Genomic DNA, 27,990 nt, shown 5'->3' on the forward strand with positions numbered 1-27,990 from the left:
TTTCCCCTTTATTCACCGGAGTAAAGCCACCAGTCCACGGCATGTTTTGGGATGTGCCATGTTTACCCCCAGTACGGTGACCGCACCCTGCTCCACCAGAGGCAGAGATTTCCCAGAAGGGAACAATCAGATCTGTGTTTTTTTTTTCCAGTATTGCACAAAGCCCGCTGAAATCTGAGTAACCATCATGGGGCTCCTTCTGAACCCAGGGAAGACCTCGAGCTGGCATCCAAAATATTATTTCAGGGATGAAAACGAGCATTTCCAGGGAAAATTAATCTACTTGGGTGTTGCACAATTTTGGCTTGATCTTGTCTCCATTAGAATAGAGGGGACGAGGAATTGTTTAGGTGGGAAGGAAACTTTAAAGATCATCCAGAACGTCACTGAAATGGCAAAAACTGGGTGTTTTTCTAGAACTGAGACCAGCATTTTTCCAGAATGGAGACCTTGGACTTGCCAAAGCACCGTAAATCCATCTGAGGAACCATCCCTTGGTTCTTGGATCAAGAGCTCAAGTCTCCTTTTCGGAGACAATGCCCTCATCGGGCTTTATCCTGTTCAATCTCCACAAAACTGTGGGATTTCATTAAAAATGATCATAAAATATCTCAGAGGAACATTCCGTCCCACTGTCAAAGTTTAGGTAGAATTTTGGAGATTGGTGTCAAGGGTCTTTGCGGATTGCATTTATGGGATCTCCTGGTTTAGCTGGAATTGTGACATGGAAACTGGGGGTTCTGGTGCTGTGTTCAAGGGATCTCCTCGGGAGAAGCCACGATGTGGGTTTTGCCCAGAATTTTGCTTTTTGGTGGAGTGTGGGGGTGTTTTTATGGCTCCTGCAGGATTCCCAATACCACGTTCCAGGGCGTGCTGGTTTGAAAGTAAACCAGCAGGGGAAAACCCCACACAAATACCTTTTGAGAGATTTTAAGTCGTAGTTACAACTTAATAGCAAAATTACAATAAATGCAATGAATACAGAAAACTGGCTTAAAACCACAGAGTACAAACTGGCCCCTGTGAGTCAGGGTGGTGGTCACAGTCTGATTAAGCAGCAGTTTCAGTGCTGTCAAAGTGATGGTTGCAGTCTTAGCCGGTGGCCCTGTAGAAGTTCTGGCCCTCCTCTGCATCCGTCCAGTGGTGGTGGTCTCCCAAGTACCTAGACCTCGAGATTATGTGTGATCAGATCCAGGTGGTACATCCAGGGCGGGGAGTTTCACAATGGAATGATGCAATCCTACGAGTTGTAGGATATTTCTGGGGCCCTTGATGGTTTTTGAGTTCATGATGGCCCATTAGCAGGGACAACCCCTTCTGAATGGGTGTCACTGTGCTGTCTTGGTTAAAATTGGGTGACAAACACCTGTGGAAAGTTTCCTTCTAAGAAAAACTGAAGGATTGAAGGGTTTTCCTGATTTTTTTTTTTTTCGTCTTGGAGCACGTCCCCATTTAAGAAAATCCACCAGTTGGATTGAAAAAAGGTAAAAGTGTCATTTTTTTGGAAAAAAAAACCCTCTTGGTTCGGGTCTGGTTTTATGTTTTATGATTTGTGGTTCGCTGGTTGTTCCCCTGTGGGGTGTCGATGCCGAACTTCCAAAACCACACATTTTCTCTATCTGGAATAAAAAATTATGAAGAATTTGGGAATTGCATAATGAAACTGGCATGGACACATATTCCCAGGAACAGCAGAGAGTTTGGAGTGAGGGCAGCTGGTTGCACATTGTCCTGGTAAGACCTGGATTAATGCATGTCCCAACAAGTTGCTTTGCGATCAGCCTCGATGATGGGGATTTATTTTCTGGGCACCAGCAATCCACCAGTTGCAAAAGTTGTCCCTCCCATCTTCCTGCTCTCTTGATCTGTTGATTCCCTGAAGGTTACGGGAAGATGAGTTTCCGCCTGACACCAGTTGCATCACAAGGTTCGGAGAGGGATGGCGGGAGGGATGGAAATCCCAGGGAATCGGAGGGCAGGAGAAGGGACGGTGATTTCCTTCCAAATGGTTGTTTTCTGGTTTTGAGGTTGACTTTTCTTAATGGAAGGAGTGGGAAAAAAAAGGGATTTCATTCCACATGTTGTGTGGGACATCATGTATGTGTTGGAGAGCACTTGGAATGGGGGAGGGTGTCCACCTCGGAGCATTTTCCTGTGATGAAAAAGGACCGCATATGTAAAGCACAGGGAGGGAAAAACCCGTGTGGATTTATTAACAAGGTAATTAGCCTTAATGAGTCTCTGGGCCGGCAGGCACAGGTTGGAGAGGTGTGGGCAGGTCCTGTTGAGGAAAGATGCCCTTTCAAAACATTTTCTTGTCCTTCACTTCCTGCTCACCCAGAGGATTCCCAGGATACACCTCTTGCACGTACTCGTGCGACTCCAAGGCAAAACTTTTGGGATTGGGGGCATAATTCAAGAAATGAATGCACCGAGGAGGAGGTTCTTGGATGAAATTGTTCAAAATTGGGGTTCTCCTCATGGGAAGGACATGGAGCTGATGGACGAAGTCCAGAGAAGGCCATAGCGACCCTTCCAGGCTGAGGAAATTTGGGTTCTCCCGGAGAACTGAAGGTTCCTTATTGGGGTGATCTTACTGGCGCTTCCAGTGTTTGAAGGGAGTGGATACGACAGGGACAAATTTTTATCAGGGATAGGGAAAGAAAAAAAGACAGAAAATTATATTAAAAAATTACTTTTTAGGAAAAGTGGGTGTCAAAAGTAGGATTTGAGCCCACACCTCCATTTGGAAACCAGAATTCCCACAGCAGGGAAAGCAGGGCCTTGAGTCTGGTGACTTATACTACTCAGCCACCCTGACACTGCCAGAGACCTACATTACCCTCCTCATCCTCAAGGATTCATCTTCCCAGCACTTGGGCTTTCCTGCTTCCTTTGCAGGCCCCCCCTTCCCAATTTCATTTAGTTTTCCCAGGAATAAACCTCTTCCCAAGCTGTTTTCTACTCCAAAGTAGTGTGGGGTGATGGGAAGAGCAATTCTGGAGCTGCTGGCCCCTGCAATTGCTCCCTGGTGGCTGCTGGAGCCCTTTGGGGACCCTGAGGATCCGGGGTTTCCTCCTGCCCCAGCCTGTGGGTTTAGGGGTGCTTATCCCACCACTTTTATTCCTGGGGTTCTTATAAGCAGCTCACCTGGAGTTTTGAGGGGGAAAAAACCCACCTGTTTTCACCAGGAAAACACCATCAGGGCTACTTTTCCAGGTGAAAAACACGAATTTCTTCCTGCCCGCTGGTGATGGGGAACCAGCAGCATTCCCTCTCTCACCTGGGGGGGAATCCCAGCGAGCCCTTTCCACATTCCCAACACTCGGTCCATCCCTACTCCTGTTATCTCAACCTCCCTGGCTGAGCTTCCAGCAGGGTCCTCAAACCCTCTGGGTCCCAACTGGGGGGACAGGGCGGGTGACAGGGCAGAAGCATGGGGAAGAGGGGGGGAGGAAGAGGTAGGGAAGGGGGGGGGGCGATCCCTTGTGTTCCCACGGTTCCAAAGGGTCTGTGGGAGGTGTGGGGACGGGTCTTGCGACTGGGTTACCTCTAGAGGGCTCTGGGTAAGCGGAACTGGTTCTTGGCTTCTCCTCTCTGTCCCGGATACCGGCTTGGGCTTCCGGAGCGGAGCCATGCTCGGCATCGCCTCCATTGTGTCGTGCTGTGCGAGGCTTTGTGGTCCTGGGAATGCAATGGGGCGTCTGGGCATCGCGCCCTCCCTTCAGCCTCAGTGTGGGAAGGGAGGACACTTCTTCTAAGGAAAAGCCCTGTGGAAGCAGCTCCGGGCTCGGGCGGCAGCCGAGGAGCCGGGGACGGCAGGTAGCGGGGCGAAAGAGGAGCAGGGATGTGGTTCGGCTCCCAGCGGGGCTGGAGACGGCAGGGGGTGTGTTCCCGGGAGCAGCAGCTCCTCTGGGGAGAGGACAAGGGATAGGCAGGATGGAGAGGAAGCCCTGGGCTCCGCAGAGATGGGGATCCTCCTAGGATACAGCCCCCAGGGCCCCATCGCTGATTCCCGGTGGGATGGGGAGTGCGGGAACCGGGAGGCTGGGATTGCTGTAGGATGGGGTCTGCCAGGAAGGCGGGGGGAAAAGCAGGGACCCTACTGCCCCGCTGCTCCCGCGTTGCGCCGGGGACGCTCAGGATTAGTCCTGGGATTGAGGGACTGTGAAAACCCGATATTCCTCGAAGTGACCACAGGAAAAGCATCAAATCCCGAGCAGGAAGCGCTGTGGGGGGGATTCCTTGATTTCAAGGGATTTCTCCTCCCTGCAGGGGATTTTGGGGAGCCCCGAGGGAGGAGTCTGCATTGTCCAGGTGCTCCCTCCTGCCATGGAGCCGTGGGTACTGCTGGATCCGCGGCAGAAGGCCCTGTACCGCGACGTGATGCACGAGAGCTATGAGACCCTCATGTCCCTGGGTAAGGACACCCCAAAAATCTGTCTTTCCCTGTTGTATATTCCCCTAGCCTTTCCTTGCTTCAAGCAAAGCAGTTCGGGAAGAGGGGCAGAGAGATCCGGACAAATTCCAGGGGGATTTCCCCAAACCCCAGCCCTCTCCTTATTTTTTTTTCTGCAGGAAGATGTTACTGATCTCTCCTAATTTAAACTGAAAATTCTGGCAGTGGAGTGCCCTTGACATCTCCACATTCCCAGTTCAAACTGGGATCAGGTCCCTGTTGTATCTCTCTTCCTGCTCTCTGGGAGAACAAGATTTTTAAGGGGAATCCTGTTGCTGCTCCGTTGTTTTAAATCCTACTCCTCACACTTTCACCTTTTCCTGCTTCTCCCCTTTCCCAGCAGCTCAGGGGCTGGTGAGTGAAAAAGCAGCAGAGACCGGAGCACCAGAGAGCGGTGCCGGGCTCGGACCGCACTCATCCCACAGCCTGGAGCAGGAGAAGCCCCTCGGCTCCAACAGGCGCAAAGCGAAGCGCCCAGACAAAGCCGTGCTTCCCGAGACCCCCAAATCCACCGTGCTCCCCAAACTCAGCTGTGTCAAACCCCTGCGTGGCAGAGGACCGGCCCGGGAGCGGCCATTTGGCTGCACCGACTGTGGGAAGAGCTTCCCGTGGGCATCGCACCTGGAGCGGCACCGGCGCGTCCACACAGGCGAGCGGCCCTTCGGCTGCCCTGAGTGCGGTGAGACCTACAGCCAGAGCTCGCACCTGCTGCAACACCGCCGCACCCATGCCAGTGACCGCCCGCACAAGTGCGGTGACTGCGGGAAGCGCTTTGCCATTGCAGCCGAGCTGGCGGCCCACGGCCGTGGCCATGCTGCCAACAAACCCCACAAGTGCGGGGACTGCGGAAAGGGCTTTGTGTGGGCATCTCACCTGGAGCGGCACCGCCGTGTCCACACTGGCGAGAAGCCATTTGAGTGCACCGAGTGCGGTGAGGCTTTCAGCCAGGGCTCACACCTTGCCAAGCACCGCCGCAGCCATACAGGCGAGCGGCCGCACCGCTGCCCGGCCTGCGGGAAGACCTTCTGCCAGAGCTCCGACCTGGCGCGGCACCGCCGCACGCACCTGGGCAGGAAGCCCCTGCGCTGCGGGGACTGTGGGAAGCTGTTCCGGGCGGGGCCGGCACTGGCACGGCACCAGCGGTGCCACCGCCGGGAGCATTCGCACTGCTGCGCTGACTGCGGGAAGGGCTTTGTGTGGGCATCCCACCTGGAGCGGCACCGGCGCGTCCACACGGGCGAGCGGCCCTTCCCCTGCAGCAGCTGTGGCGAGCGCTTCACCCAGAAGGCTCATCTACTGCAGCACCGCAAGACCCACTCGCCGGAGCGGCCCTACAAGTGCGATGACTGTGGGAAGCGCTTTGGGGAAGCCCCCCCGTTCCTGGAGCATCAGCGTGGCCACGCCACGCACAAGAGCTACACCTGCGGCGACTGTGGGAAGGGCTTTGCCTGGGCGTCCCACCTGGAGCGGCACCGCCGTGTTCACACCGGCGAGAAGCCCTTCGAGTGCCCCGAGTGCGGCGAGGCTTTCAGCCAGGGCTCACACCTCGCCAAGCACCGCCGTAGCCACCTCCCCAAGGCCGTGGGGCCGTCGCCCCTTGCCAGGACACGGCTTGGGGGAGACACGCCCAGAGCTCACAGCGGTGAGGAGCCCTAAGGACCAAGACCCACCTCGGTGTGATGGATGTGGAGAGACAGCCGAGGGAAAACTTGTCATGGGGACAAGCCAAAGGACACCAAGTGACACTTGAAGGGCACTGGGGTGGGTGACAGGGGTGCTCTGTCATGGCACAGGGTGGGATTTATCTGCCCCGGTGTCTCCCCACAGCAGTGGGTGAACATTGCACCTGCTGCAGTCCAGAGCCCAGAAAAGGGACAACCTGGGGGAGAAGGAGCCTATTCCCGAAGGAAATGGCGCTTGGCTCCATCAGGGAAGGGTGGGGGAACCCGGGCTGGTTCTGATGTGAAAATCCAGTGGTGGTGTGCCCACTTCGTGCTGCCAGCCGGTCGGAGAAGGGGATGGGAGGGGGCAAGATGCTCAGGATGAGGAGGTGCTGGCACAGGGCAGGAATAAACTGGGAGTCCCGTATCTCATGGACACCTGTGTCTCCTTGTGCTCCAACCCTGTGCTCTGATGCTTTCCCTGCTCCAGGCAGGAAAGCCCATGAGCACCTTCTTCTTCCCCAGAGACAAAAACCACGTGGACACGGAAGGGTTTTGCTTTTTGGCTCAACTACCTTCTACTTTATTAACTGTCACTCCAAGCCCAGGAAACCTGGCCTGGCTTCTCCAGCATTCCCACCTTAATGCATCCCAACCTGTCCTTGGTGCATCCCCGGCAGAGTCTGGGGAGGTTCCCGCAGTGATGGTGATGGGTACAGGTCCCCAGGGTTCTTTTCTGAGCTGTTTGCCCCCAAAAATCGCCAAGGAAGGGGGTTCCCTGTGTGGTTCCACCCTGCCATGCACCCGAGTTGTGTCCCCCACTTTTACCCCCCTAATAGTAGGGCAGAGGATGAGGAGGGTTATAGGGAAGAGTGTCTCCCCACCACCCCAAATGATCATCCGCCTTTCCCCAAATCCACCCTCAGCCTCCCCCATCCCTCCTCTCCCTGTCTCCCCCCAAAACCCCTTTGGCAGGCATGGCTGCCCCTCCCTGTGCCCCCTTCCCACCGCTTCACCCCCCATCCCCACCCTGACCCTCGTTCTGGGGTATCCTGGGCCCCCAAACCCTTTCCCATCCTGGGGCAGGAGCACAGACCACTCTCCATGGGGTGTCCCCAAAACTAGAGGAGGACTCTGAGCACCCCAGTCCCACCTCAGGAGCTGGTAGGAGGAAGGGACACCCAGGGCTCTGGCAGGGTTGTGGCATCACTTTGCAGGGTGTCCCCCTGCCCAGGCCTCCATGCCCCAGTGAGGGGCAGGAGAGCTTTGACCGCCCAGCCCCGGGGCGCTGCAGAGGAGGAAGGCACGGAATGCTTCTGGAAAGCAGAGCTGGGCTCCTCAGGCCAGAGCTCAGGGGGTGTGGCTGTCCCCCCTCGTTGTTCACCCTCGCACCACGTGGGCGGCAGCAGGGACAGGGGGCTGCGGGCACCGACACCATGCAGGCGCTGATGGGCTGCCAGGGCTGTGCCAAGGCTGAAGGCTTTGCCGCAATCAGGGCACACGTGGCGCTTTTCGGGGCCGCGCTGGGCATGGGCACGTTGGTGCCGGTTTCGGTGGGAGCTGCGGCCAAAGCACTTCCCGCAGCGGGCGCAGGAGAAGGGCTTCTCCCCAGTGTGCGTGAGCCGGTGCCGGTCGTAGTGGGAGCTCCAGGAGAAGCCCTTCCCGCAGAGCCCACACTGATACGGCTTCTCGCCGCGATGCAGCCGCCGGTGCCTCTCCAGCCCGGCCAGTGAGCCAAAACCCTTCCCGCACTCGGGGCAGGCGTGGGGTCGGCCGGGCTGAGCGCCGTGGGTGCGCAGGTGCGCCACTAGCGTGGAGCTGACAGCGAAGCTCTTGCCACAGTCACCGCAATGGAAGGGTCGCTCACCCGTGTGCACCCGCCGGTGCCGCTCCAGGTGGGAGCTCACGGCGAAGCTGCGCCCGCACTCTCCGCAGCAGAACGGCTTCTCCCCAGTGTGCACGCGGCGGTGCCGCTCCAGGTGTGACACCCACCCGAAGCTCTTCCCGCACGCCCCGCACGGGTATGGTTTGGCTGCTTCCTCTGTGGCTGGCGTGGCATTGTCAGTGTTGTCGGACGGCTGTGCGTGGCCGCGCCGGTGCTTGGCCAGGGCTGCGCTGCAGTGGAAGCAGCGTGAGCAGTCCGGGCAGGGGTGCAGCTGCTCGGAGCTGTGCACGTGTCGGTGCTTGAGCAGGCCCGAGCTGTGGTTGAAGTACTTCCCGCATTGCTCACAGCAGTGGGGCTGTGGCGCAAGGTCAGCGCCGGCAACAGCCAGCAGGGTCTGCGTGCCCTTGTGCTTAAAGCGCTGTGGGTCTGTCTGGTGGTTGAGGCGCTTCCCGCAGTCGGCACATTTCCGCGGGGCTGGCGGTGGCTCCTCTTCTGCCTCCATACCCTCCTCATCCCCGGCAGCGATGGTGGTGACGTGGGTGCGCATATGGCGGTCGAGGTGGGAGCTCCAGGCAAAGGCCCGCCCACACTCGGTGCACTGGAAGGGCTTCTCCCCGGTGTGAATGCGGCGGTGCCGCTCCAGGTGGGAGCTCCAGGCAAAGGCCTTGCCGCACACGCCACACTCGAAGGGCTTCCCGCCCAGGTGGCTCTTCTGGTGCTGGGCCAGCGCCGCAGCGTCAGCAAAGCTGCGGCCGCACTGAGAGCAGCGGTCAGGCTGAGTGGCGCCAGGCACGTGCGTGCGCCGGTGCGTGAGCAGCGAGGAGCTGACGCTGAAGCGGCGCCCGCACTCGGGGCAGCCGTAGGGCCGCTCCCCTGTGTGCACGCGCCGGTGGATGGTGAGGTCGGAGCGCTGGATGAAGCCCTTCCCGCAGTCAGGACACGCGTGTGGGCGGTCGCCGGTGTGGATTTTCCGGTGCTTCACTAGGGCTGATTTGTGGCTGAAGGTCTTCCCACACTCGCCGCAGGTGTTGGCACCGTAGTTCTCGCTCCAGTTTGCGGAGAGCTGAGGGTGCTCCTTGTCTGTGTTGGGCTTTTCCTCAGCAGGTTCTTCCTGAGGCGCTTCCTGCCCTGCTCCTGCTCCGTGCTCTGTAGGCAAAGACAGCCAGACACAAAGAAAAACCAAGAAACAAAGTCCCCAGTGAATGTGCTGGGTTGGAAACATTCCTTTATTCGACATTCCTTTGTTCAACGCCGAAGGTACTTTGGGATCATCTCACCAAAAGTATCAAAACTTTGAACTATTTACATATTTTAGCAGAAAAAGGAATTAGCACTCATTGCCTCACAAGTTATGTAGTTCTCTTAATTAATTAACATTCTATCTTCAATTAGTTATTTATTTCTCTCTTCTCACGCCGATTATGCACATTTTTTGCCTTTTTATTACCTTTTTTCCCAGAATGAGCATCTCTGGTTTATGCAATGTGTCTTTGTACTTTATAAATTCTGCATTCCTGGTGTTCAGTTCTCAACAACAAATTTCTCTCCCAGGTTTTGTTAAGTTCCTCCTCCAGGAGGAACTTCCCGGAGAAAGTTCCAGGAGGGTCTCCAGGAGGAAGTGCCTCCTCCAGGTCTGAGAGTAGTGTCCTAAACTTTTAATCTGTTTTTCTAACCCAGAGTTTGCCCATTATCCATTACCTATTTCATGGATTAAATCCCTTCTCAGCATTTTTTCCCACTGCTCCACAGGCTCCTTTTTGAACAGATACAACTTGTTGGGTAATTCTGGGGCTGGGAACATGGGAAGGTGGTGGGAAAAGGAAAGCAAAGGGGAAAGGAACCCTTCTGCTTTTTATTACACCTGTTTTAGGGAAGGATAGGCAGCAAAAAAACCCCTCCTGCATGTGCAGGAGCAGAACTGGAGCCTCACCTGCAGCTGGGGTATCCTGGGATATGTGGAGATCCAGGGCTGTCAGTTCCTCCCCATGGTCCAGGCGGGACAGGTCAGGCTTGGAAATGGGGAATTCTGGAAAACATAATATTTCATCCCCAGAGCTTGAGTTTGTGGGGAAAACCAGAGTTTTCCCAACTGTAGTAAGAGGGTTTAGTGCTGTCCTCTGCCAAAAAATAATGGAGAAGTTGATTCCCACTGCTCCCCCTGCCTTTCCTCATCTTCCTTGGGGAGCAGCGAGTGGGTGAGGATCCCAATCGTTCATTCATTATTATTCCCAGAGGACAGGTTGGGAAAAGGGGGATTTGTAGGTGCTGCCCTGCCCTGCACCCCTTGCATTCCAACAAGGTGAATCATCCATCCCACCCCCAAATTTTCCACCGGGAAGGGGTGGGCTCCTCACCCAGTGCCATGAGCGTCTCGTAGCTCTCCTGCATCACGTCGCGATACAGAGCTCTCTGTCGTGGGTCCAGCACCACACAGGGCTCCATGGCCGGGCTCTGGGAACCCAGAAGAGACGATTAAGCACTGAAAATTTAATGGATAATTATTCCCTAATAAGGCAACGGCGTGGCCAAGTTGGATCATGGCGTGGGACAGGTGGTGAACAAACCCCTCCATCCTTCCCCCCACAGTACTGCAGGAAATTCCAACCTTCTGCCCCTACTGCCTCAGGAACTTTCCTTTTTTTCAAAAATTAATAGGCAGGAAGAAGCAGAAAGGGAGAACAGAAATGCAAAGATTCCTTAAAAAGTAACTGAAAAGGGATAAAACCCCTTCCAGGAAGAACAAGTTTCTGTCATCTGCAGACAAGGCTATGCTGAGAGATCTGGACCCTAAAATTCATTTTCACGCAAATTTTACCCACACAGCTCATTCCCAATGCACCAAACACTGGGTGCTCATCCCCAGAGTCTAGGAATCTCTTCCCAGAGAATCCCATCACAATCATCCCCAACCCCCCCCCAGCAATCGCTCCTCCTGCCCAAAAATGATAAATCACCCCATTATTTCCCCATTATCCCCTGAGCCTTAGGGGAAAACCTGGAGTTTTGCCAGCTGTAGGAAGAGTCTTTGATGCTTACCTTTACAAAAATCACGGAAAAGCAAATTCCCATTGCTCCCCCCGCCCTTCCTCATCCTCCTCGGGAAGCAGCAGGTCCATAAGGATCCGAATTATTCATTTCATTTTTATTAATTTAAATCCTGGAGGACGGGTTGGGAAAAGGGTGGATTTGCAGGTTCTGAGCAACTTACTGATGCCGGGCATAAACGGCCGATTTCCAGCACGGATCCCTCCTGCTATTTTTCCCTTTATTTTTATTTATTTTGGAGCCCCCACCAGCATCTCATCCTGCTTCATTTATTCCTCGGTGTTTTGCCATCCTACTAAAATAAATGTAAATAAAGGGATCGACACATCCGAAGGAACCCCACCGAGGTGAAAGGACAACGGGGTGGATTTTGGGGTGGGGGGGTGGGGAGGTCTTGGGGTTTATCATTTTCCCTCTTCCCTGGGACTGGAAGGGGGGGGGAGGGAATCCAGGACCCTGAGGGAAGGATGGAGGATGGAAGGACGGGGATGGGGAAAAACAAGCCATTTTCTGCCTTTTTTTCCATATCCCAACGCGAATCTCCCTGTTACCTGCAGGTCCGGCTCTCCGGCTCGGGAGGTGCTGTCGGCAAAGGCGCCCGTCCCCCGCCCCCCCCCCGTCCCTTTACTTTCCAAAAAAAAGCCCCTTTTTCCCCCAAAAAGTGGGGACGCGCACGTGGGGAGCGGATGAGCCCCGTTCCCCGATATCCTAAACGTTAAAAAAAGGAAGGAAGGAAGGAAGGAAGGAAGGAAGGAAGGAAGGAAGGAAGGAAGGAAGGAAGGAAGGAAGGAAGGAAGGAAGGAAGGAAGGAAGGAAGGAAGGAAGGAAGGAAGGAAGGAAGGAATAAAAAAAAGGCGGGGGGGGGTGGGGGGGAAGAGGGAGAAAAGTGCTGTACACAATGGCCGGGGCCCTCTGGCGGCAAGAGCAGGGGGTCTGGGCGGAAATTAAAAAAACCCCACTTTGCACAGAGAAAAAAAATGCTCACTAATGTCCTGATGGGGTGTTGTTTTCCTCAAAATGTGAAGAAAAAAAAAAAAAAAAGCAGTTTTGGGATTCTCCCACCTCTCTGTGGGGATGGGGATGAGCCCCAGCGTCACTTTGCTTGTGGGGGCTGCGGAGTGACCCCCTAAGTTTACTGGTGCTAAACACATCAAGGATCGTTTTGGGCCAAATCCCCCTAAATTTGGAGCGGGGGGAGGTACTGGGAGTGTTTTAACCAGTGTGGGCTGAGGGGAAGGGGCTGCGGGGCCGCAGGACCCCCCATTGCGGCGGCTGCCGTGACCCTTCACAGCAGGAAAAGGGGAGATTTTGAGGGTAAAAAGGGAGTCTTCTGTCAATGGGGGCATGTCGCGACATCAAGGAGCACCCCCTCAAATATGCTAAGACCCCCCCCATGAGGAGTTTGGAGCCCAAAACGTCGTTTCCCCCCGGGGCGGGCGTTTTGCGGGCTTTGCCATCCGACAGGGCACGTCGGCATGGCAACGGCGGTTGGCTGCCCTCACCCAAGATGGTGCCCAAGGCTTCAGGCGGCAGGCGCCATCTTGAGCCGGGCCGCCCGGGCAGCAATGGGGAAGGGGAGGCCGCGGCCATTTTCCCTCACGCCCTACCTGAAGGCGAGGCCGCCATTTCAGAAGAGGGCAGCTCCGCTCTGACCCCAAATTAACCATTTTTAACCCAAATTTCTGCCTTCCCCGACCCTGTGCTAACAAAATATTTCTTCCCCAAAGCCAATCTCATCACAGACAGTGAGGAAACGTAAAGAAAAGCTGTTGTGTCCTCCATGTGTCTCAGGCAGGAGGGATTGCTCCCAGTAGGGATGTATATCTCTAAATCCCGACTGAAAAAGAAAGGGCTGACGAGTGTGCGCTAGGCGGTTTTGGGGTCGTTTTTGTCCATCTGGAGGTTTTGAGTAATTTTTCCCTGAATTCAGGTTCCTGGAGCGGATCTGTGACACTCCTGGGGACATGGCAGAGAGGCTGATGCTGTGAAAACCACCCCAAAAAAGCTCCACTCTCACCCCCTCGTGCCAGGAAGCCCCCAACATCCTATGAAGATCCTCAAAATAACCATAGGGCCCTCTGCAGCCCCCCGCCCCCCCTACTGTCAGGGATCTTTCTAAAACCTATAGGGACCGCTCCCCTCCCAGCAGCCTATACACCTCCAAACAACCCCTCCGCCCCCCCAACCCTACATCCTATAGACCCCGGTGAACCCCCTCAATCCTATAGGAATTCCCCAAAGCCATCCTATACAACCTGAGACACCCACCCTAATCCTACAGGATTATAAGAAAACCTATAAACCCCGATACACCCCCCGAATTCCATAGTGACGGACCCGCAAAAATATTCTATAGACCCCGATAGACACCTCACCTGTTCTACTGGGACTGAGACATCCAACCTCCTCCTGCACCCTATAGGGAGCTCCCCTGTCTGAGCAACCGGTAGGGGACCCCTCCCCTCTCCCAGTACTTCACAGACTCCGATACCCCTTCTCAAATCCTATAGGGACCCCCAACTCCCCCACCCCCACAGTGGCCCCCAGGCCCCTCCCATGGGGCCTTATGGGCATCGCCCCCTGCGCTCCACGCGACCCGTGGGGGGCGGGGGGCGGCCGTCGCGGCCTTGTAATCTCCTGCGCAAGCCTAGCCGCACCCCCACTGACCACCACACCCTAACCCACACCCCGCACCCCCACTGAACACCACACCCTCACCCACACCCCCTCGCTCCGTTATTCCACATGGCCACGCCCATTATGTCCCAGTTATTCCATATGACCACGCCCACCCCCCTTCCGCGCAGCGCAAACCGCGCCCCTTCCCCCTCCTGCGCAGGCGCAGCACCGCACGTTCCCCCCGCGCAGGCGCGGCTCCGCCCCTCAGCCGTCAGTCGGGCGGCGGTGCCGCGCGGAGCGGACGCGCAGAGTTTAGAGAGCCGCTTCCGTCACCGGCGCCACGACCGGGGCCGCCACCGGGGTCGGGGCCGCCGCCGGGGCCACGGCCGCCATGGAGGCGCCGCCCGCGCCCCCCGCCGCGCCCCCTGCGCCCTGCAGCGCGGCGCGGAGCCTGCAGGACGAGCTGACGTGCCCCGTGTGCCTGGAGTACTTCAACGACCCGGTGCTGGTGGCCGAGTGCGGGCACAACTTCTGCCGCGCCTGCGTGACCCAGTGCTGGGAGGACTCGGCGCGGCGCCTCTGCTGCCCGCAGTGCCGCGAGCCGGTCCCGCAGCGCCTCTTCCGCCCAAACCGCTCCCTTGGCAACATCGTGCACATCGTCCGCCAGCTGGGGCTGCCGCCGGGCCCCGCCGAGCCGCCGCCGGGGCCACCCGCGCCCGCGCCTCCGCTGCCCGCGGCCGCCCCGTCCGGCCCGCCGGGGCCGCCGCGCTGCCCGCGCCACGGGGAGCCGCTGCGGCTTTACTGCGTGCAGGACCGACGTGCTGTGTGTGTCGTGTGTCACCTGTCCCGCGAGCACCGCGCCCACACTGTGCTGCCCGCCGAGGAGGCGGCCCACGCCGCGGAGGTCAGTGCCGGGACCCCCGGGACCCCGCCCGCACAGCACTCGGCTTGGAGGGAGGGCGGCGGGGCATCGGGACCCCTTCCCCGGAGGGGGAGAGCGCTGCGACCCCTCCCGGGGTGTTGGGGGGCAGTGAAGACCCCGCCCCCTCCCGGGGTCTCTTTTGGGGTGCAGGACCCCCCCCTAAGAAATGGGGGATGCAGTAAGCGGGGAGGAGATCGGAAACACCCCCACCCCTAATTGGGGGTGCACAAGGAGATCTCACGGGGTGGGGATGCACCAGGGACCGCCCCTCTCTGGGGGGAAGCGCCCTTTGGGTGCAGTGGGAACCCCCAATTCCACAGGGGAGTACAGAAATGAGCCCTCAGTTACCCCCCACGTGTGGGGTGCAGTCGGGACCCCGCCGATGTGTTCCCCGGCTTCATTCGGGGATACTGGGAGGCAGTAAGGGCCCCTCCAGGCCGTGTGGAGGTCACGGGGGAGCCCCTCCCCAACTGGGCGCTGCTCCCAGGATTTGGAGTGCAGAAGGAACTGAATCGCCCCAAAACAGGGCCACCTCGGGGTAGGGTGCAGTGAGCAGAGGGTGTTCCCGGTGCGAGATCGAACTGGGAGGACACTGGGAAAGGGGTGTCTGGGGGGGGAAAGGGGGCACGTCAGTGTGGGGGTGATTGTGCAAAATCCCACCAGCCCCCCCGCCAAATCCACCGCTCCCCCTTCCCGGGACAGGAGCGAGCTGGAGCCTGAGAACGAGGGGGAGCAGCGGGTGATGTATCCTCCCGCCCCGATCCCGACCCAGGCTGGAAGTGGCGCAGGACCTCCTCCAGGAGCCGCCTGTTCTCCCCCGCCCCCTCCGTTCCCCCCCAACCCGAAGGCCCTTGGGGAGTGACGCAGAGCGAAAATGGAGCCCCCCGGCGGCGCTGGGACCTCCCCAAGTCGCGTGTCGTGATCATAGTGGGGATTAATTAGTAATTAAAAGCTCAAGGGCTCGATGTGGGCTGCCGGGCCTCGCTATTCCAGCCAGGAGCAGTGGATCCAGAGGGATCCAAGATGCCGGACGGAGCCGGTGTCGCTGCGCAGTGGCAGCAGGAGGAGGGTGGCACCAGCACGATCCCGAAGGATCAGGGAAGGGGATTGTGGGATCATTAACCACCACATATTAATGATTGTGGTTATTAAATCCTTTTATATGGGATTTTGTCCCGGAACTCTCCGTGGTTCCTCTTCCGGGGACGCTGGCGCTGTCCCCCCGCCCCAAATCTGGGACTTTGCCCTTTTTTTTAGGACACAGACGTCCTTAGGAAGATCCAGGCTGTCGTTCCCTTGGGACTTTTTCTCCCTCGTTAACCTGCTTTTATGAGTTCTTAATAATTAGTTGTTGCTGAGCTTCTCCCACCTCATTTTTTTCCTGATACGTGCTTTAATCTCATGGAAAAATTCCAAAGGCAGCAACTCCTGGCTCTTAACAGTCAAAATCCTTGCATTTTGGGTTTTAGTTACAAAATAAGTGGGTTTATTTGCCCCCAAGCCCAGTTGCTGTTTGCATGGTGTTGCTGGGGCTTTTCTGCCCTCCATGGAAGTCAAACTACTTAAATGAGGATGAGTTTAATTAATTAATAATTAATTCTTAATTTAATGAGCAGTTTGGAGGCAGCAGACCAGGGGGATTTTGGGGAACCTCGAGGAGGGGAAATGGGGGAGGTGATCCTGGGACGAGGACAGGCATGGGACCGGAGCGTTTGTTTCCTCACAGGCAGCTAAAATTAATTGATTGGGGTTTTTTTCCAGTTTTTGGGCCGGTTGGGGTGAATTCTGGGGTTTTTTGCATGGTCTGAGGTTAGGGTTGTGGGGAGCAGGGCAGCTGCTGGTTCCAGCTCCAAAAAAATCCTCAGATTGGGCGGATTTGGCCATTTTAGCAGCAGCAGCCCTTCCCTCCTGATCACCCACGGGAAGAATTCCCAACTGATCTCCTTGTTCTGCTTCCAGGAGGTGCCCCAGGAGCACTTGAGCTCCCTGAGGAAAGGGCGTGAAGAGGCCAAGGCCGAGCGGGAGCGGCAGAGCGAGGAGCTGCTGGTGAGTGCGGGGGGTCCCCGGAGCCCCCATCCAGGAGGGTCCATCCTCGCTTGGGGGTTCCCTGAGACCCCCGTCCAGGAGGGTTCAGTCTCACCTAGGGATTTCCTGGCTGTGGATTTCCTGAATTTGGCCCCACCTGGGGGATTCCCCCTCCCCGTGGGAATCCCAGCCTTCAGAGATTCTCTCACTTGGGGATGATTCCCTGAGCTCCATGGCCTCATGGGGATCTTCCCTGTGGAATTGCAGAAGCAGACGGAGGTGGAGCGGCAGAAGATCGTGGCTGAGTGCAAGGAGCTGCGGGCGTTCCTGGAGGAGAAGGAGCAGCTCCTGCTCTCCCGGCTGGAAGAGCTGGAGAGGGACATCGGGCGCCGGAGGGATGAGAGTGTGGCCCGACTGGCTGAGGACATTGCCCAGCTGGACAAGCTCCTGGCAGAGCAAGGCGGGGACAGCGGGACAGGGAACACATCTGGCGAGGTGGGGCTCCTGTTACGTGTCTCCATGGAAAAAATTCTTCTTTATGGACACAGAAATCCCCCGTATTGGGCAAAAATATCCTAATTATAGGGACAAAACCTGTTTGTGGGGATGAAAATTCCATTTATGGGCACAAAAACATCCTGTTTATGGGGTGAAAAAAGGTATAAAAGGTTCAATTTATGGGGCAAAATATTTCCATTTATTGGGGGAAAAATTCCTATTAATGGGGTTAAAAGTTCCATTTATGGAAACAAAAATGTCTTTATAGGGACAAAAGTCCCTTCATGGGATCCTCCCCGTTTTTGGGGAGGATATTGAGATCTCTGAGGTAGGAGAGATGCTGATCCTAACAAATTGCTTGGGTTTTTTCCTCTTCCAGAGTGTCGTCCCGGCTGGTAGCAGGTGAGTGAACTGGGAGGCTCTGGCTGCAGGCGGAGCTGGTGTTCCAGCCCTTCCTAGGGGGAATTCCCTGATTTTGGGTCCCTGACTCCCGTGTCTCTGCAGCCTAGAGAGCTGGATGTTCCTCAAGCCCGAGCCCGGCTTTTCCGAGCTGGAGAAGAAACTGAAGAGCTTTTCCCAGAAGAGTGCGGTGCTCAAGGAAGTGCTGCTGGAATTCAAGGGTGAGCCTGACAAGAGCCTTCCTGGAAAAAATCACTGCTTCCCAGCCAGGATCCCATGTGGAAGTCCACCAAAATCAGGGCTGGGATGGAACCTGGCTCTTACTTCCCCTCCCTGGGCTGACTGGGAGAGCTCTGAGTTGTTTGAGCATTGGCTCATCCCAGGGCAAAGGTGGGGGAGCAGTGATTTCCCTGGGATTGGAGTGTGGATGTGTGGAGTAGGGATCATTCCCATGGCTTGGGCAGTTCTGGGGGCTCAACTTCTTCCTTCTCTTCCCGCAGAAAACCTGCGCTTCGAGCTGGAGAATGACACAGGTGAGGCTGTCAGGATTGGGATAAGACCTCCCTTTTCCAGGGGTTTGCATGGAATCGGCTGGAATCTGGGGCCGTGACTTCCCTTTTCCAAGAGATAATGTGGGAATTTGCCGGGATTGGGGGTTATGGGAGCTCTAACCTCCCTTTTCCAACAGTTAAAGTTGGAATTGCTGGGCTCGGGTTCTGTGTGGGCTCTTCAAGATGCTACAGGTGACTCACCTGTGTCCTTCCCCTCAGGTTTGGGACACAGACAGTGGATCAGTTCCAACACAGGTGGGACAATGATCCCAGAGGTGGCTCATCTGTGTTGTCCCCATTGGGTTTGGGACAGAGAGAATGGGTCAGTCCCCAGACAGGTGGTAGAATGAACCCACAAATGACTCCACCTGTGTTGTCCCTGTTGTGTTTGGGGACACAAACCATGGCTCAATCCCGCCACGATTCCACAGGTGACTCACCTTTGTCCTCCCTGGTGGGTTTGGGACACAGCCACTTGAGTCAAGCCCACCACTCCCACAGGTAACTCCTCCCCTTTTCCCCTCCAGGCGACCTCTCCCTGGACCCCGACACAGCCAACCCCTACCTGGTGCTGTCGGAGGACAAGCGGAGCGTGAGGCTCCGTGGGGCTCCCCAGGAGCTGCCGGCTCATCCCAAACGCTTTGACTATGCCTTCTGCGTCCTGGCCTCCGAGGGCTTCTCTGCTGGCCGCCACTACTGGGAAGTGGAGGTGGGAGACGGGGAGAGCTGGGTGCTGGGCGCTGCCCGCGAGTCCGTGCGCCGCAAGGAGAAGGTCGACTTCGCCCCCGAGGAGGGGATTTGGGCGGTGGGGCTCAACTGGAAGGGCAAAAATTGGGATCAGTACCAGGCGTTCACATCTCCTGAGACGCCGCTGTCCCTGTGTGAGCGGCCACGCAAGATCGGGGTGTACCTGGACTATGAGGGCGGGTGGGTGGCATTTTACAATGCCGACAACATGGCTCCCATCTTCACCTTCACTGCCGCCTTCTCCGAGAGGATCTTCCCGTTTTTCTGGCTCTTCTACGTGGGCTCCTCACTGTCCCTCTGCAACTGAGCCTGCCCAGCTCACTGGTGTTGTCCCCTCTCCTCCGCCATCCTTAGGTTTTCCTTTGCTTCCAAGCAAAATGCCCCAAATCCCCCCTTTAAGGGGGGATTTTTTTCCCGTTGCAATTCAAAGTTTGGAGTCTTTTTGCCCCCAAAATCTTCCTCAAGGGCATTGGTTGGCGAGGGGGGGGCTGCTTGAGCACCCCCTCCCTGTTGCTGGTTAAACACCGCTGTAGTTAATTTTGTATTTTTCTTTGGAGTTGGAGCCCCATGGAACAGGGAGAGGCTGATCCCATCCCACCTCGAACCGTAGCCAAAGCTTTGTGCCACCCCGCCCCGCCCCATCCTCCCAAGAATGCTGTGTGGAGAGGAGGGGTCTGTCCCCCCATCTCCCCCTTCCCCCCCCCCCCTCCCAGTTTGGACACCAGGTCATCTTTAGCCATCTTATCCTCCCCTGGGGAAAGGGCCGAGCCCGTCCTGCTGTTGCTGAGTGACCACCCCCAATCTCCCCTCTTGCCCCCCATTTCTCTCCCTACTCCCCCCATTGTCCCCTTCTCCTTGTGCCCCAATCCCCCCCCATTGCCCCCCATTTCCCTCCTAGGTCCCCCCATTGTCCCCCCATCTCCCCCAATACCCCCCCCATGTCCCTCTTTGCCTCCTTATCTCCCTCACTGCCCCCCTATTTCCCTCCTCATCCCCCCATCTCCCCCTTGCTTCCTCCAAACTCTGAGCCCCCAGAGCACCAGGATCCCAGCAAGGGGCCATGGATATTTGGGGTCACCCCAAACCCAGGCCAGGGTCAGCTGGGGGGTTTTGGGGGGGCTGGGGGGTCCGTGTTCTAGGTGTGATCTTGCGCTTGCCCGCTCCCCTTGCGCCCTCCCCGCTGCTGCTGTTCGTGTCCTTTGCCCTGTCACTGTTAGTGGGGAAATAAAATGTTGCTGTGCAAAAAAATCCCTAAAACCCGATAATTTGGGGGTTTTTGGTGCTGGGGGAGGAGGAAAAGCTGCTCCTGCTCCGGGGGAACGGAGACAGGGACGTGCCCTTGTCCCCAGACTGCTGGGGTGGAACGCAGAGGGGTTTTGTGGCCACTTGGGATTCACTAATTGGTCCCAACTTGGAGCTTCCAAATATCTGTAAGTTAAAATTCTGGTTTAAATCCAAGTTTTAAATGGAAATTAAATAAAGTTTGAAGGAAAAGCTTGAAGCTCTGGGAGCTCCCACTTTGGGGGCACAGCCCTACTGGGCACTCCCTCTCAGCCCAGTTTGGGGGCACAGCCCCACTGGGAGCTCCGTCTCATCCCAGTTTGGGTCCCCAATTCCTGGGTGTTTGGTGTCTCTACCCCTTCTCCAAGCCCTTTTCCTGTGCCCAAACCACCCAAATATCACTCTTCTATCTCTTTTCCATAAAAATCTGGCACCAAATCCCACTTTTACCCAAAATAAGTCTTTACTGAGGATCCACCTGTGGCAACACTGCTGGGCTCGAGGGAAGCTGGGATTTGGCAGAAAAATGGATTTGCCCCAGGATTGGCAGAAAAGCTGGGATTTTCCCAAGTTTTGCCTCTCCCATGTAATTTTGGCACCTGGAGCCACTGCAGGGTCCAGCATCGTCCCTGATCCTGCTCCAGTCCCCAGACTGGGGGACAAGTCCCTCTAGGACCCCCCCTCGCCCATCCCCCGGCCTTGGGGCGTGCCTGGATCCTGCCCAACATCCCCCCCCCCATCCTCCAGTGGGGTCCTCCCTGTGTCCCCCCCGCTCCCCAGGACATCCCCAAGCAGCTCCAGGGGTTCCACTGGCCCAGGGGGCTCCGGGTGCTGCTGGATTCCCTCATGCTGGGGTGGTCCCCCGAGCCCTCTGGGGTGGCTCTTGCTCTTGTGGGCGGTGACGTTGTCCCTCTTTTCAAACCTCTTCCCGCAGACATCGCACGGGAATTGGTAGAAGGAGTCGGCGTCGTGTTTCCTCATGTGCCAGTTCAGGGAGGCTTTTTGGCGGCAGGTGAAGCCGCAGATCTCGCACCTGGGGGAGATCCCGGCAGGAGTAAAAAACCCCAGGGATGAGGCACAGGGAGAACTGGCCCTGCCGTGCTCGGGGCTGGAATGTGCTGTGGGCTGAAGCTCCAGCGCCCTCCTGGCATGAACACGTTGGACAGGAGTCCTCTGTTCTGCATTAACCTGCGCCTACTTAAACACTGCCCTGGAGCTGAGGCTGGAGCTGCTGGATCTGGGCACAGCCAGCTCCAAGGGCAGAAACCTCGTGAGAAATCCCAGCCCAGCTTTTGGCTGGATGCCATGTGCTGAGGAGCTGATTTTAGGTTGAAAAGGGTGGGAAGAGGCTCTGAGGCTGAGCAGAGCTGCAGGGATGGGACTCGGACTTACCGGAGAGGTGGAAACGGGACTGGGATTTACTGGAAGGGCAGGGATGGGACTACGACTTACTGGCAAGGCAGAAATGGGACTGGGACTTACTGGAGCGGCTTCTCCCCAGTGTGGATCCGTCGGTGGATGATCAAATTGCTGCTGGTGCGGAAGGAGCGCGCACAGAACTCACAGATGTAGTCCCGCTTGTCTGGGAGCAAAGGAAAATGGATCGGGCTGATCCGGCCTGGAAAAACCCTCCGGGCCCTCGGGATGTGCTTTGGGAGCAGGGAGACTTCCCAGCATGGGAATGGAAATGATAAGGGAGAGATTCAGGGAGCAAAGGGCAACAGCGATGGTTCCCGGCAATGGGGATTTGGGACCGGATGGCCGTGGCCCAGTGGGGAGGAGGGTACAGGAGGTGTGAATCCAATGGGAGCGGGTAGAATCCGTATAAGTGTGAGCCATAAGGGAGGTGTAATCCCTATGGAAGGAGGTGTGATCCCTGTGGGAGGAGGCATGATCCATACAGGGGAGTTGTAACTCCTAGAGGAGGATGTCCAGGAATGTGTAATCCATAGGGGAGGAGGCGTGATTCCCGTGGAAACGCCCTGCTCACCACTGTGCAGCTTCTCATGTTCCTTCAGGTGCTTCTTGAAGTTGAAGGATTTCCCACAGGTGGGCTCAGAGCAGGTGAAGGTTTTCTGGTGCACATGCTGGTACTTCTGGTGGTGCTGCCGGGGGAGAAAACCCATCAGCTCCCAATTCCAGCTCCAGGACACCCCACCCAGGCTCCCCAGCACTCCAGGAAGAGCCAGTCCCTCCAGGCGCTCACGTTCAGGTACTGGCGGTTGGAGAAGATTTTTCCGCAGCCCTCAAAGTCGCACAGGAGGATCTCGCGCTTTGCCGCCTTCCTGACAGAGAAAACATGGGAAAAGTCATTGGCAGGAAGGAGGAGGAGGATTGGAAAAGTTGTGGGATATGGCCCCTGCTCCTTCCTCCTCACCCACCTTCCCTTTTTCCCACCCATAAAATCTAAAATGAAGCAAATAAACCCTTTCAGAGCTTCCTGCCTGTTCCCCATGGAAGAGCTGAGCTCCTCTTCCTGGGAATGCCTGGAAACTTCCCTGGCCCCTTCCCTCCCCCTCCTTTCCCAGGTACCTGATCCTCTTGGGGCCGATCTGAGCCACATCCTTGTCGCTCACCCGTGGTCGCCGCCGGCAACTGCAATAGGAAAGAGCCATTTGAGCCAGGCCGTGGTGTCCCCTCGCTGTCCCCAAGCCCAGAGACAAGAAACCAAAAGATTCCCGAGGAAATCCCAGATTAAATCATCTTCGGGGCCAGCATTTCTCCTATTTTTCCCCCATGGGAGCAGGACATGCTGGAACAAACACATCGTTCAGGCATTAAAATAAGAATAAATTCTTTATTGCTTGTTACAAAACCCTTTTCACATGGTTTGGATGCGTCCCAGGACACTGAAATTGGCTCCCAGCCTGGTTTGATCTATAATTCATCCATGGCTCCCTGGAAACCACAACTATTCCTGGCTGTCACCCTGGAATTAAGGAAAGATCCATTAAAAGTGGATTAAAGCAGGGTTTGGGGAGGAGAAATAACAGGATGGTGAGAGATGCCAATGCCCAAGCATGGATTCAGCCTGGGGCTTGTCCCAAATCTCTTAAAAACAGGTTTTATCAGCTCAGGGTGGCTTTACCTGGGAGAGGGAGAAGAGGAGGAATGCTTCGACATCTGGAAGCTCCTCCTTTGCTCATAAGCCAGGATTTTATCTCCCATTTTTGACTTGCTGTGACAAAAGAGGGGGGGAAATTAACCAAAAGATTAGAAATATGATCCGTGTCGCCAAACTCGGCCCAAAAAGCGCTGACCCGAAGCTTAGGCTTGGCTTTGGGGAAGGGGTGGAGAGCTACAATCAAGGCAATTTTTGAGGCACCATCCCCACCAGTGCCTCAAAAGAGCCACCAGCCCCCAGGTGTAACTTTGGACGTATTTGGAGGGCTGGACCCTGGAATTTGGGCAGAACCCAATAAGCACCAGAAAAAAACCCAAACCCCACATTTAATTCACTTCTGGCCTCAAAAAGGATGGCCCGGATTCAACCCGGACTCTTCCACCCTCACATTGGATTTGGGAGCCTGGATCCGCATGCCCAGCGATGGCAGGGAGAGGGGAAGAGCAAATTCCAGCATTACCTTCACTGGGATTGGGTCTCCAGGAAGGGTGGTCCCTCTTCCAGCTGCATCTGGGGAGGTTCCAGAGCTGCCGGGAGAGGGGAGGGCATTCAGCACCCAAAAGGAGCTGCTCAAAGGGATCGATCAAAACCAAAAGGGAGTGGCATAACACTCACCTGGGGAAAGGTTTGGGATGGGATTGGCACTGAGCCTGTCTTTCAGTAGACAGATGAAGGAGTTATGGCTGATTCCAAGGAAAAGGGGGGATTTAACCCCCTTATTGTATCAAAAGTGTAAGAAAATCCATCCAGGTGAGGTGTCTAGGTGCGTCGGATCTGAGGCCATGCACGGATCGAGCCCCCACCCAATGTCCCTTTAATGCTTGTGCAAAGCCCCAGTGAAGCCCTGAGGGCTGATTTGAGCTTTTTTAGCGCAAAACATTGAATTTTATGTGCCTGGAAAGGAGAGCTGGCAACCCAACACTCGGCCCCAAAGCTGCTGGAGAAGCCGCAGATCCATCGGTGGAGGAGATCGTGGTGGGATTGATAGATTTTGGGCTTTCCATCTCCAGTCTGGTGGAGGCTTCAATGCCCACCACAGTTCTGGTTCAATGGGTCTTCGTCGCCCTCCGTGGCGGCCCCAGCCTCGGCAGCCTCTCCTCGTTCCCCAACCATCCTGGACTGGCCCCACGAGGGACAGGGTGGGTGACGCGAGGCTCATGAAGCTCCTGCAGTGACGTTGGTGAGCCAGACCCCCCTTTGCTCGCTCAGCACCCAGTGAAACCAAGAAACACGGCTCCGCCCTGCAGTCAACGGTGTCATGGGGAGGGTTGACCCCCCTCCCATGGGGACACACAGCTCTTGCTCCATGGCCAACGATGTCATGGGGAGGGTTGACCCCATTGGAGACACACAGTTCTTGCCCCATGGCCAACAGCATTGGACACTCCCAAGATGATGACTCTGAACCCCCTCCCCTCATCCCTTCACTGCTGTGGCTGCCACGACTCACCTGACCCGTCCGCTCTTCTCCTCTGAGGGGCCAGAGCTGGGCAGGGGTGGCTCGAGCAGGGGCTGCTCCTCCTTGATTGGCTTCTTGCGGGCCTTGGGTTGGCTCTGGTGTCGCTGTGGCTCTGAGTTGCTGTGGGGGGCACAGACCAGGGTGGCTGAGGGGGTTGGCTGGTTGATGGGGTGAGGTATGGGTTAGATGTGGTAGGAAATGAGTTAGTTGGACATGGTTTAGACATGGGGTGGTCATGGATTAGACACGGGTTGGTCATGGAAGGCCATGGTTAGACATGGAAGGACGTTGTTTGGACATGGCTGCACATCGTTTGGGTGTGGAAGGACATTAGTAGACGTGGCAGGACACGGTACGACATGGTTGGCTATTAGTTGGACGTGGCAAAGACCCTCCCCCAGGTGAGACACAGTGAAAATACCTCCCCAAAATTCTGTGCCCTTTGACCCCAGAAAGACCTTATTTTAGCACCACACAGACACTATTCCCACCTCCTCCTCGCTCTGCCAGGGCAGCAAGACAAGCACGTGGCAGAGACATGAGGCCCGAAACCCTCCCAGTGCAATGTTGGTCTGAACTGATACGGTGTCAGTGGGCACCGTGGAGTGGCTCCCACACAATCCCGATCCACAGGCTCCCTCACAGCGCTCCCACCTGTCCAGGGACGGGTGGTAGTTCTCATCACGTAGGTCATCGGTGTAGGCCAGGTCATCACCCTCGGCAAAGTCCTCGTCCTCCTCTTCCTCTCGGGACTCAACTCCTGGCTCTACGTCCTTCCCCGGGATGGCGCTGCTGGACAACGACCTGGGTCAACTCTGCCACGATGGCTCAACCACAGACAGTCGCATTGGCCAACACTGGGGACCCGGGGATGGGTCAGACAGGGCCAAATGCAACCATCGGCCTCACCAGAGGTGAGGTGCCACCACTCACCTCCCACCAGCTGCTGCCACAGGCCCCGGTTCCAGTGGCACCTGGCGGGCTGAAAGGGGACAGGAGGGTGGTGAGGAAGGGCTGGGAGAGGTGAGGAGGAGGAGGAGGATGAAGAATTGCAAAGTATGGGGGTGTTGGAAAGGCCCACAGGGTTGGGGCAGCGTTTGATCCCAGTGGGATGGTGGTCACTGAATCCCTAGAACTGGGAGAGGGGCGGAAGGTGGGGAATCAAAGGGAGTTGAGGGTGGAAAGATGACCTGGAGGAGCTCACCTGTGCCACCACTGTCACCACCATCTCCCAGCTCCTCGCCCTGATCCCCATCGCCACGGGGTGACCCGGCCGCTCCCTCCGCTCCGGCCTTGTTGGAGCCCGGCGTGGCCCTACGGAGCGAGTGCCGGCGTCCAGCATCCAGGGAGGGGCTGCATCCCTGGGCCACCCTCGGGGGGTCACGGGAGGGGCTGTTGGGGACCCCGGAGCCGCCCCACGAGAAGCGGTGCCCAGCTACGCACTCCCAAACCAGCGGGGCTGAGCTGCCTGGTGCTGGCAGCAGGATGTCCGGCACGAAGCCGCACTCCTGGCCATGGCCATGGGACAGCACGACCAGGCGCTGCAGTGCAGCCGGCTGGAGCCGCTCCAGCTCCAGCTCTCCTGGGAAAACAAAGAAATCTGTGAAAGACAGCTCCATAATGGCATTGGAGAGGGGGGCTGGGACACCTGCAAGCCCCCCTCCACCTTCCTCAGGCTCTTAGGCTTCCTCCTTGTTAAGAGCAACCCTCAAACAGCTTCCCAAAAATGAGCTGGGGATGCCGAAAACAGGGAACACAAGGAGGATTTGCCTAGTGCTCAGGGGGGTGAGCAAACTCAAGAGCAGCTCCAGGTGCTTCTCCAGCACCCAACCCAACAGGAATCCTCCCTCTCCACCATGAACTTCTTATGGACCCAAACTACTGGATGTCAGCATGGAATTGGGAGGGAAGCACATACCTGGGCTCCAGGTGCAGCCATGAGAGCTGTACCTGCACAGGAAGACAGAGGTGAGCAAGCAAAAACCTGGATTTTCCCCATGAGAGGTGGGTTTCAATAGTTTTTAAGCCCCTCTAGTGACCTGTCAAGGAGGAACTGGGCCAACTGGGAGTGCAGGGTGAATCCAAGCTGCTCCTTGAGGCGGCACCAGCGCTCCAGGTGCCCCCCGATGCGGATGCGGCACTTGCTGCGCCGCGCGTCCAGTTCCCGGCGCTTCTGGCGCCGGACGCACTCTGGGGCCCGCGGACGACCCCCGCGGGCCGAGTCCACTGGGAAGGGCTGGGGGGACACGGGGGTTTAGAGGGGGATGGGGAATACAGGTCTGAGTATGGAGGGGTCTGAGTCTGGAGGGGTTAGGCGGGGAATTTGGAGTATCAGCGCTCCGTAGGAGAGTCCGGAGGTGACACGGACACATGGGAAGCGGACGGGGACAGGGCCCTGTTGCACGGGTGGGGAATCCTGGGGGCTCAGGGAGGACGTGGGGGGACGCACAGGGATATGGGCAAGTGCTGGGGGGGTGACAGGGTACATGGTGGGGGGACACAGGGGTGGTGCAGCATCGTGGGGGGGATGGGGAGGGGATCGGGTGAGGAATTAGGGTCTCCTGGCTCCATAGTGGTGTCATGGGGGGTCGGGCACGGGGGGGGGGGCAAGGGACATAGTGGGGGTCACAAGGGGGGGCGGGGAGGCACCCACACTGCTTCCAGGCCCCACCCCTCTTGGCCTCGCCCCGTTTAAGCCACTCCCCCTTCCGCCGTTTCCCCCGGCCCCCCCCCCGGCCCCCCCGCCTGTTCCCGCCGCCGGGCCTTAAAGCGGATGGGGCGGAAGGAAAGCGGCGACGGGCGGAAGGGGGAACGTCCGCGACTCCATGCGCTCCCGCCGCCCTCTCCGCCCGCGCCCCGCCGTCCGCGAACCTCCTCTGCCGCTCCGAGCTCCATTCCGCGCCGAGGGGGCCCCACCCCGGGCCGTGCCCCCTTTAAGAGCCACTGGACCCACCCCCTCCTCGCTCACGCCGCTCATGGACGGCAGCAAAGATGGAGGAGGCTCCGGTCCCGCGCGTGCGCGGAGCCGCGGGGGCCGGGGGGATGCGGTCCCACCCACGGGACATCCTGGGAAATTCCCGCATGGGGATGGGGGTGGGCACGGGGCGAGAGGTGGAGACAGGAGGCGGACATAGGGTGACATAGTGTCAGGAAAACGAATCCACAAACACCAGAGGTTTGTGTCCAAAAAGGAGACAGAGGAGTCCCGTTACTTTATTTGAATAAAGGGAGAGGCCACGGGGCATTGTCCCTGGGGTCGCTCAGATTTTTGGAGGGCGCTGCCTCCTATTTATCCTAATTTCCCGGCCGCATTTC

The 27,990-nt window shown here is 57.2% G+C and overlaps 4 protein-coding genes across 8 annotated transcripts; 2 read left to right on the top strand and 2 right to left on the bottom strand.

Annotated features, from left to right (window-relative positions):
• Nucleotides 1-3,633: 3,633 nt before the first annotated feature.
• On the top strand, nucleotides 3,634-6,547 carry LOC138100746 (zinc finger protein CKR1-like). 2 transcript variants are annotated; one of them, XM_068998616.1, is made up of 3 exons: nucleotides 3,634-3,822; nucleotides 4,276-4,420; nucleotides 4,800-6,547. In XM_068998616.1, exons 1-3 carry the CDS (start codon nucleotides 3,691-3,693, stop codon nucleotides 6,113-6,115), a joined length of 1,593 nt encoding a protein of 530 aa, XP_068854717.1. In that variant the 5' UTR covers nucleotides 3,634-3,690; the 3' UTR covers nucleotides 6,116-6,547. The 2 variants fall into 2 exon arrangements, with proteins under 2 accessions (XP_068854717.1, XP_068854718.1); XM_068998617.1 differs by having other exon boundaries at nucleotides 4,803-6,546.
• Nucleotides 6,548-7,123: 576 nt separating this feature from the next.
• Nucleotides 7,124-11,802, bottom strand: LOC138100741 (zinc finger protein 665-like). 3 transcript variants are annotated; one of them, XM_068998606.1, is made up of 5 exons: nucleotides 11,602-11,802; nucleotides 11,042-11,345; nucleotides 10,360-10,456; nucleotides 9,936-10,031; nucleotides 7,124-9,151 (listed from the first exon to the last, which is right to left on the bottom strand). In XM_068998606.1, the coding sequence occupies exons 2-5, from the start codon at nucleotides 11,072-11,074 to the stop codon at nucleotides 7,275-7,277; spliced, it is 2,103 nt and encodes a 700-aa protein (XP_068854707.1). In that variant the 5' UTR covers nucleotides 11,075-11,345; nucleotides 11,602-11,802; the 3' UTR covers nucleotides 7,124-7,274. The 3 variants fall into 3 exon arrangements, with proteins under 3 accessions (XP_068854707.1, XP_068854708.1, XP_068854709.1); XM_068998607.1 differs by having other exon boundaries at nucleotides 7,125-9,151; nucleotides 11,214-11,345; XM_068998608.1 differs by lacking the exon at nucleotides 11,042-11,345 and having other exon boundaries at nucleotides 7,125-9,151.
• A 2,138-nt stretch (nucleotides 11,803-13,940) lies between these two features.
• LOC138100748 (E3 ubiquitin-protein ligase TRIM7-like) lies at nucleotides 13,941-20,312 on the top strand. The gene is made up of 7 exons (XM_068998620.1): nucleotides 13,941-14,573; nucleotides 16,551-16,637; nucleotides 16,884-17,111; nucleotides 17,494-17,516; nucleotides 17,619-17,734; nucleotides 18,014-18,046; nucleotides 18,592-20,312. The coding sequence occupies exons 1-7, from the start codon at nucleotides 14,061-14,063 to the stop codon at nucleotides 19,116-19,118; spliced, it is 1,527 nt and encodes a 508-aa protein (XP_068854721.1). The 5' UTR covers nucleotides 13,941-14,060; the 3' UTR covers nucleotides 19,119-20,312.
• Nucleotides 20,313-20,536: 224 nt separating this feature from the next.
• Nucleotides 20,537-27,666, bottom strand: ZNF692 (zinc finger protein 692). 2 transcript variants are annotated; one of them, XM_068998613.1, is made up of 12 exons: nucleotides 27,547-27,666; nucleotides 26,715-26,911; nucleotides 26,594-26,625; nucleotides 25,880-26,257; nucleotides 25,609-25,657; nucleotides 25,330-25,464; nucleotides 24,667-24,795; nucleotides 22,625-22,687; nucleotides 22,299-22,377; nucleotides 22,083-22,197; nucleotides 21,575-21,674; nucleotides 20,537-21,125 (listed from the first exon to the last, which is right to left on the bottom strand). In XM_068998613.1, exons 1-12 carry the CDS (start codon nucleotides 27,568-27,570, stop codon nucleotides 20,762-20,764), a joined length of 1,665 nt encoding a protein of 554 aa, XP_068854714.1. In that variant the 5' UTR covers nucleotides 27,571-27,666; the 3' UTR covers nucleotides 20,537-20,761. The 2 variants fall into 2 exon arrangements, with proteins under 2 accessions (XP_068854714.1, XP_068854713.1); XM_068998612.1 differs by having other exon boundaries at nucleotides 25,330-25,467.
• Between the last annotated feature and the right edge of the window lie 324 nt (nucleotides 27,667-27,990).

Source organism: Aphelocoma coerulescens, unplaced genomic scaffold (assembly GCF_041296385.1).
Source record: "Aphelocoma coerulescens isolate FSJ_1873_10779 unplaced genomic scaffold, UR_Acoe_1.0 HiC_scaffold_140, whole genome shotgun sequence".
Taxonomy (NCBI): domain Eukaryota; kingdom Metazoa; phylum Chordata; class Aves; order Passeriformes; family Corvidae; genus Aphelocoma; species Aphelocoma coerulescens.

Excerpts from the sequence above, each read along its gene's own strand:
- LOC138100748 (XM_068998620.1), top strand. The coding sequence starts at position 14,061 with ATGGAGGCGCCGCCCGCGCCCCCCGCCGCGCCCCCTGCGCCCTGCAGC. Across the intron at positions 17,735-18,013 it reads AGTGCTGCTGGAATTCAAGG|AAAACCTGCGCTTCGAGCTG; the intron begins GTGAGCCTGACA and ends CTCTTCCCGCAG. Across the intron at positions 18,047-18,591 it reads CGAGCTGGAGAATGACACAG|GCGACCTCTCCCTGGACCCC; the intron begins GTGAGGCTGTCA and ends TTTCCCCTCCAG.
- ZNF692 (XM_068998612.1), bottom strand. The coding sequence starts at position 27,570 with ATGGAGCTCGGAGCGGCAGAGGAG. Across the intron at positions 22,688-24,666 it reads GAGAAGAGCGGACGGGTCAG|TTGCCGGCGGCGACCACGGG; the intron begins GTGAGTCGTGGC and ends TTCCTATTGCAG. Across the intron at positions 21,675-22,082 it reads ACATGAGAAGCTGCACAGTG|ACAAGCGGGACTACATCTGT; the intron begins GTGAGCAGGGCG and ends CTTTGCTCCCAG.
- LOC138100741 (XM_068998606.1), bottom strand. The coding sequence starts at position 11,074 with ATGGGAATTTGCTTTTCCGTGATTTTTGTAAAG. Across the intron at positions 10,032-10,359 it reads CGAGACGCTCATGGCACTGG|AATTCCCCATTTCCAAGCCT; the intron begins GTGAGGAGCCCA and ends TATGTTTTCCAG. Across the intron at positions 9,152-9,935 it reads CCAGGATACCCCAGCTGCAG|AGCACGGAGCAGGAGCAGGG; the intron begins GTGAGGCTCCAG and ends CTTTGCCTACAG.
- LOC138100746 (XM_068998616.1), top strand. The coding sequence starts at position 3,691 with ATGCAATGGGGCGTCTGGGCATCGCGCCCTCCCTTCAGCCTCAGTGTG. Across the intron at positions 3,823-4,275 it reads CGAGGAGCCGGGGACGGCAG|GGGATTTTGGGGAGCCCCGA; the intron begins GTAGCGGGGCGA and ends TCCTCCCTGCAG. Across the intron at positions 4,421-4,799 it reads TGAGACCCTCATGTCCCTGG|CAGCTCAGGGGCTGGTGAGT; the intron begins GTAAGGACACCC and ends CCCCTTTCCCAG.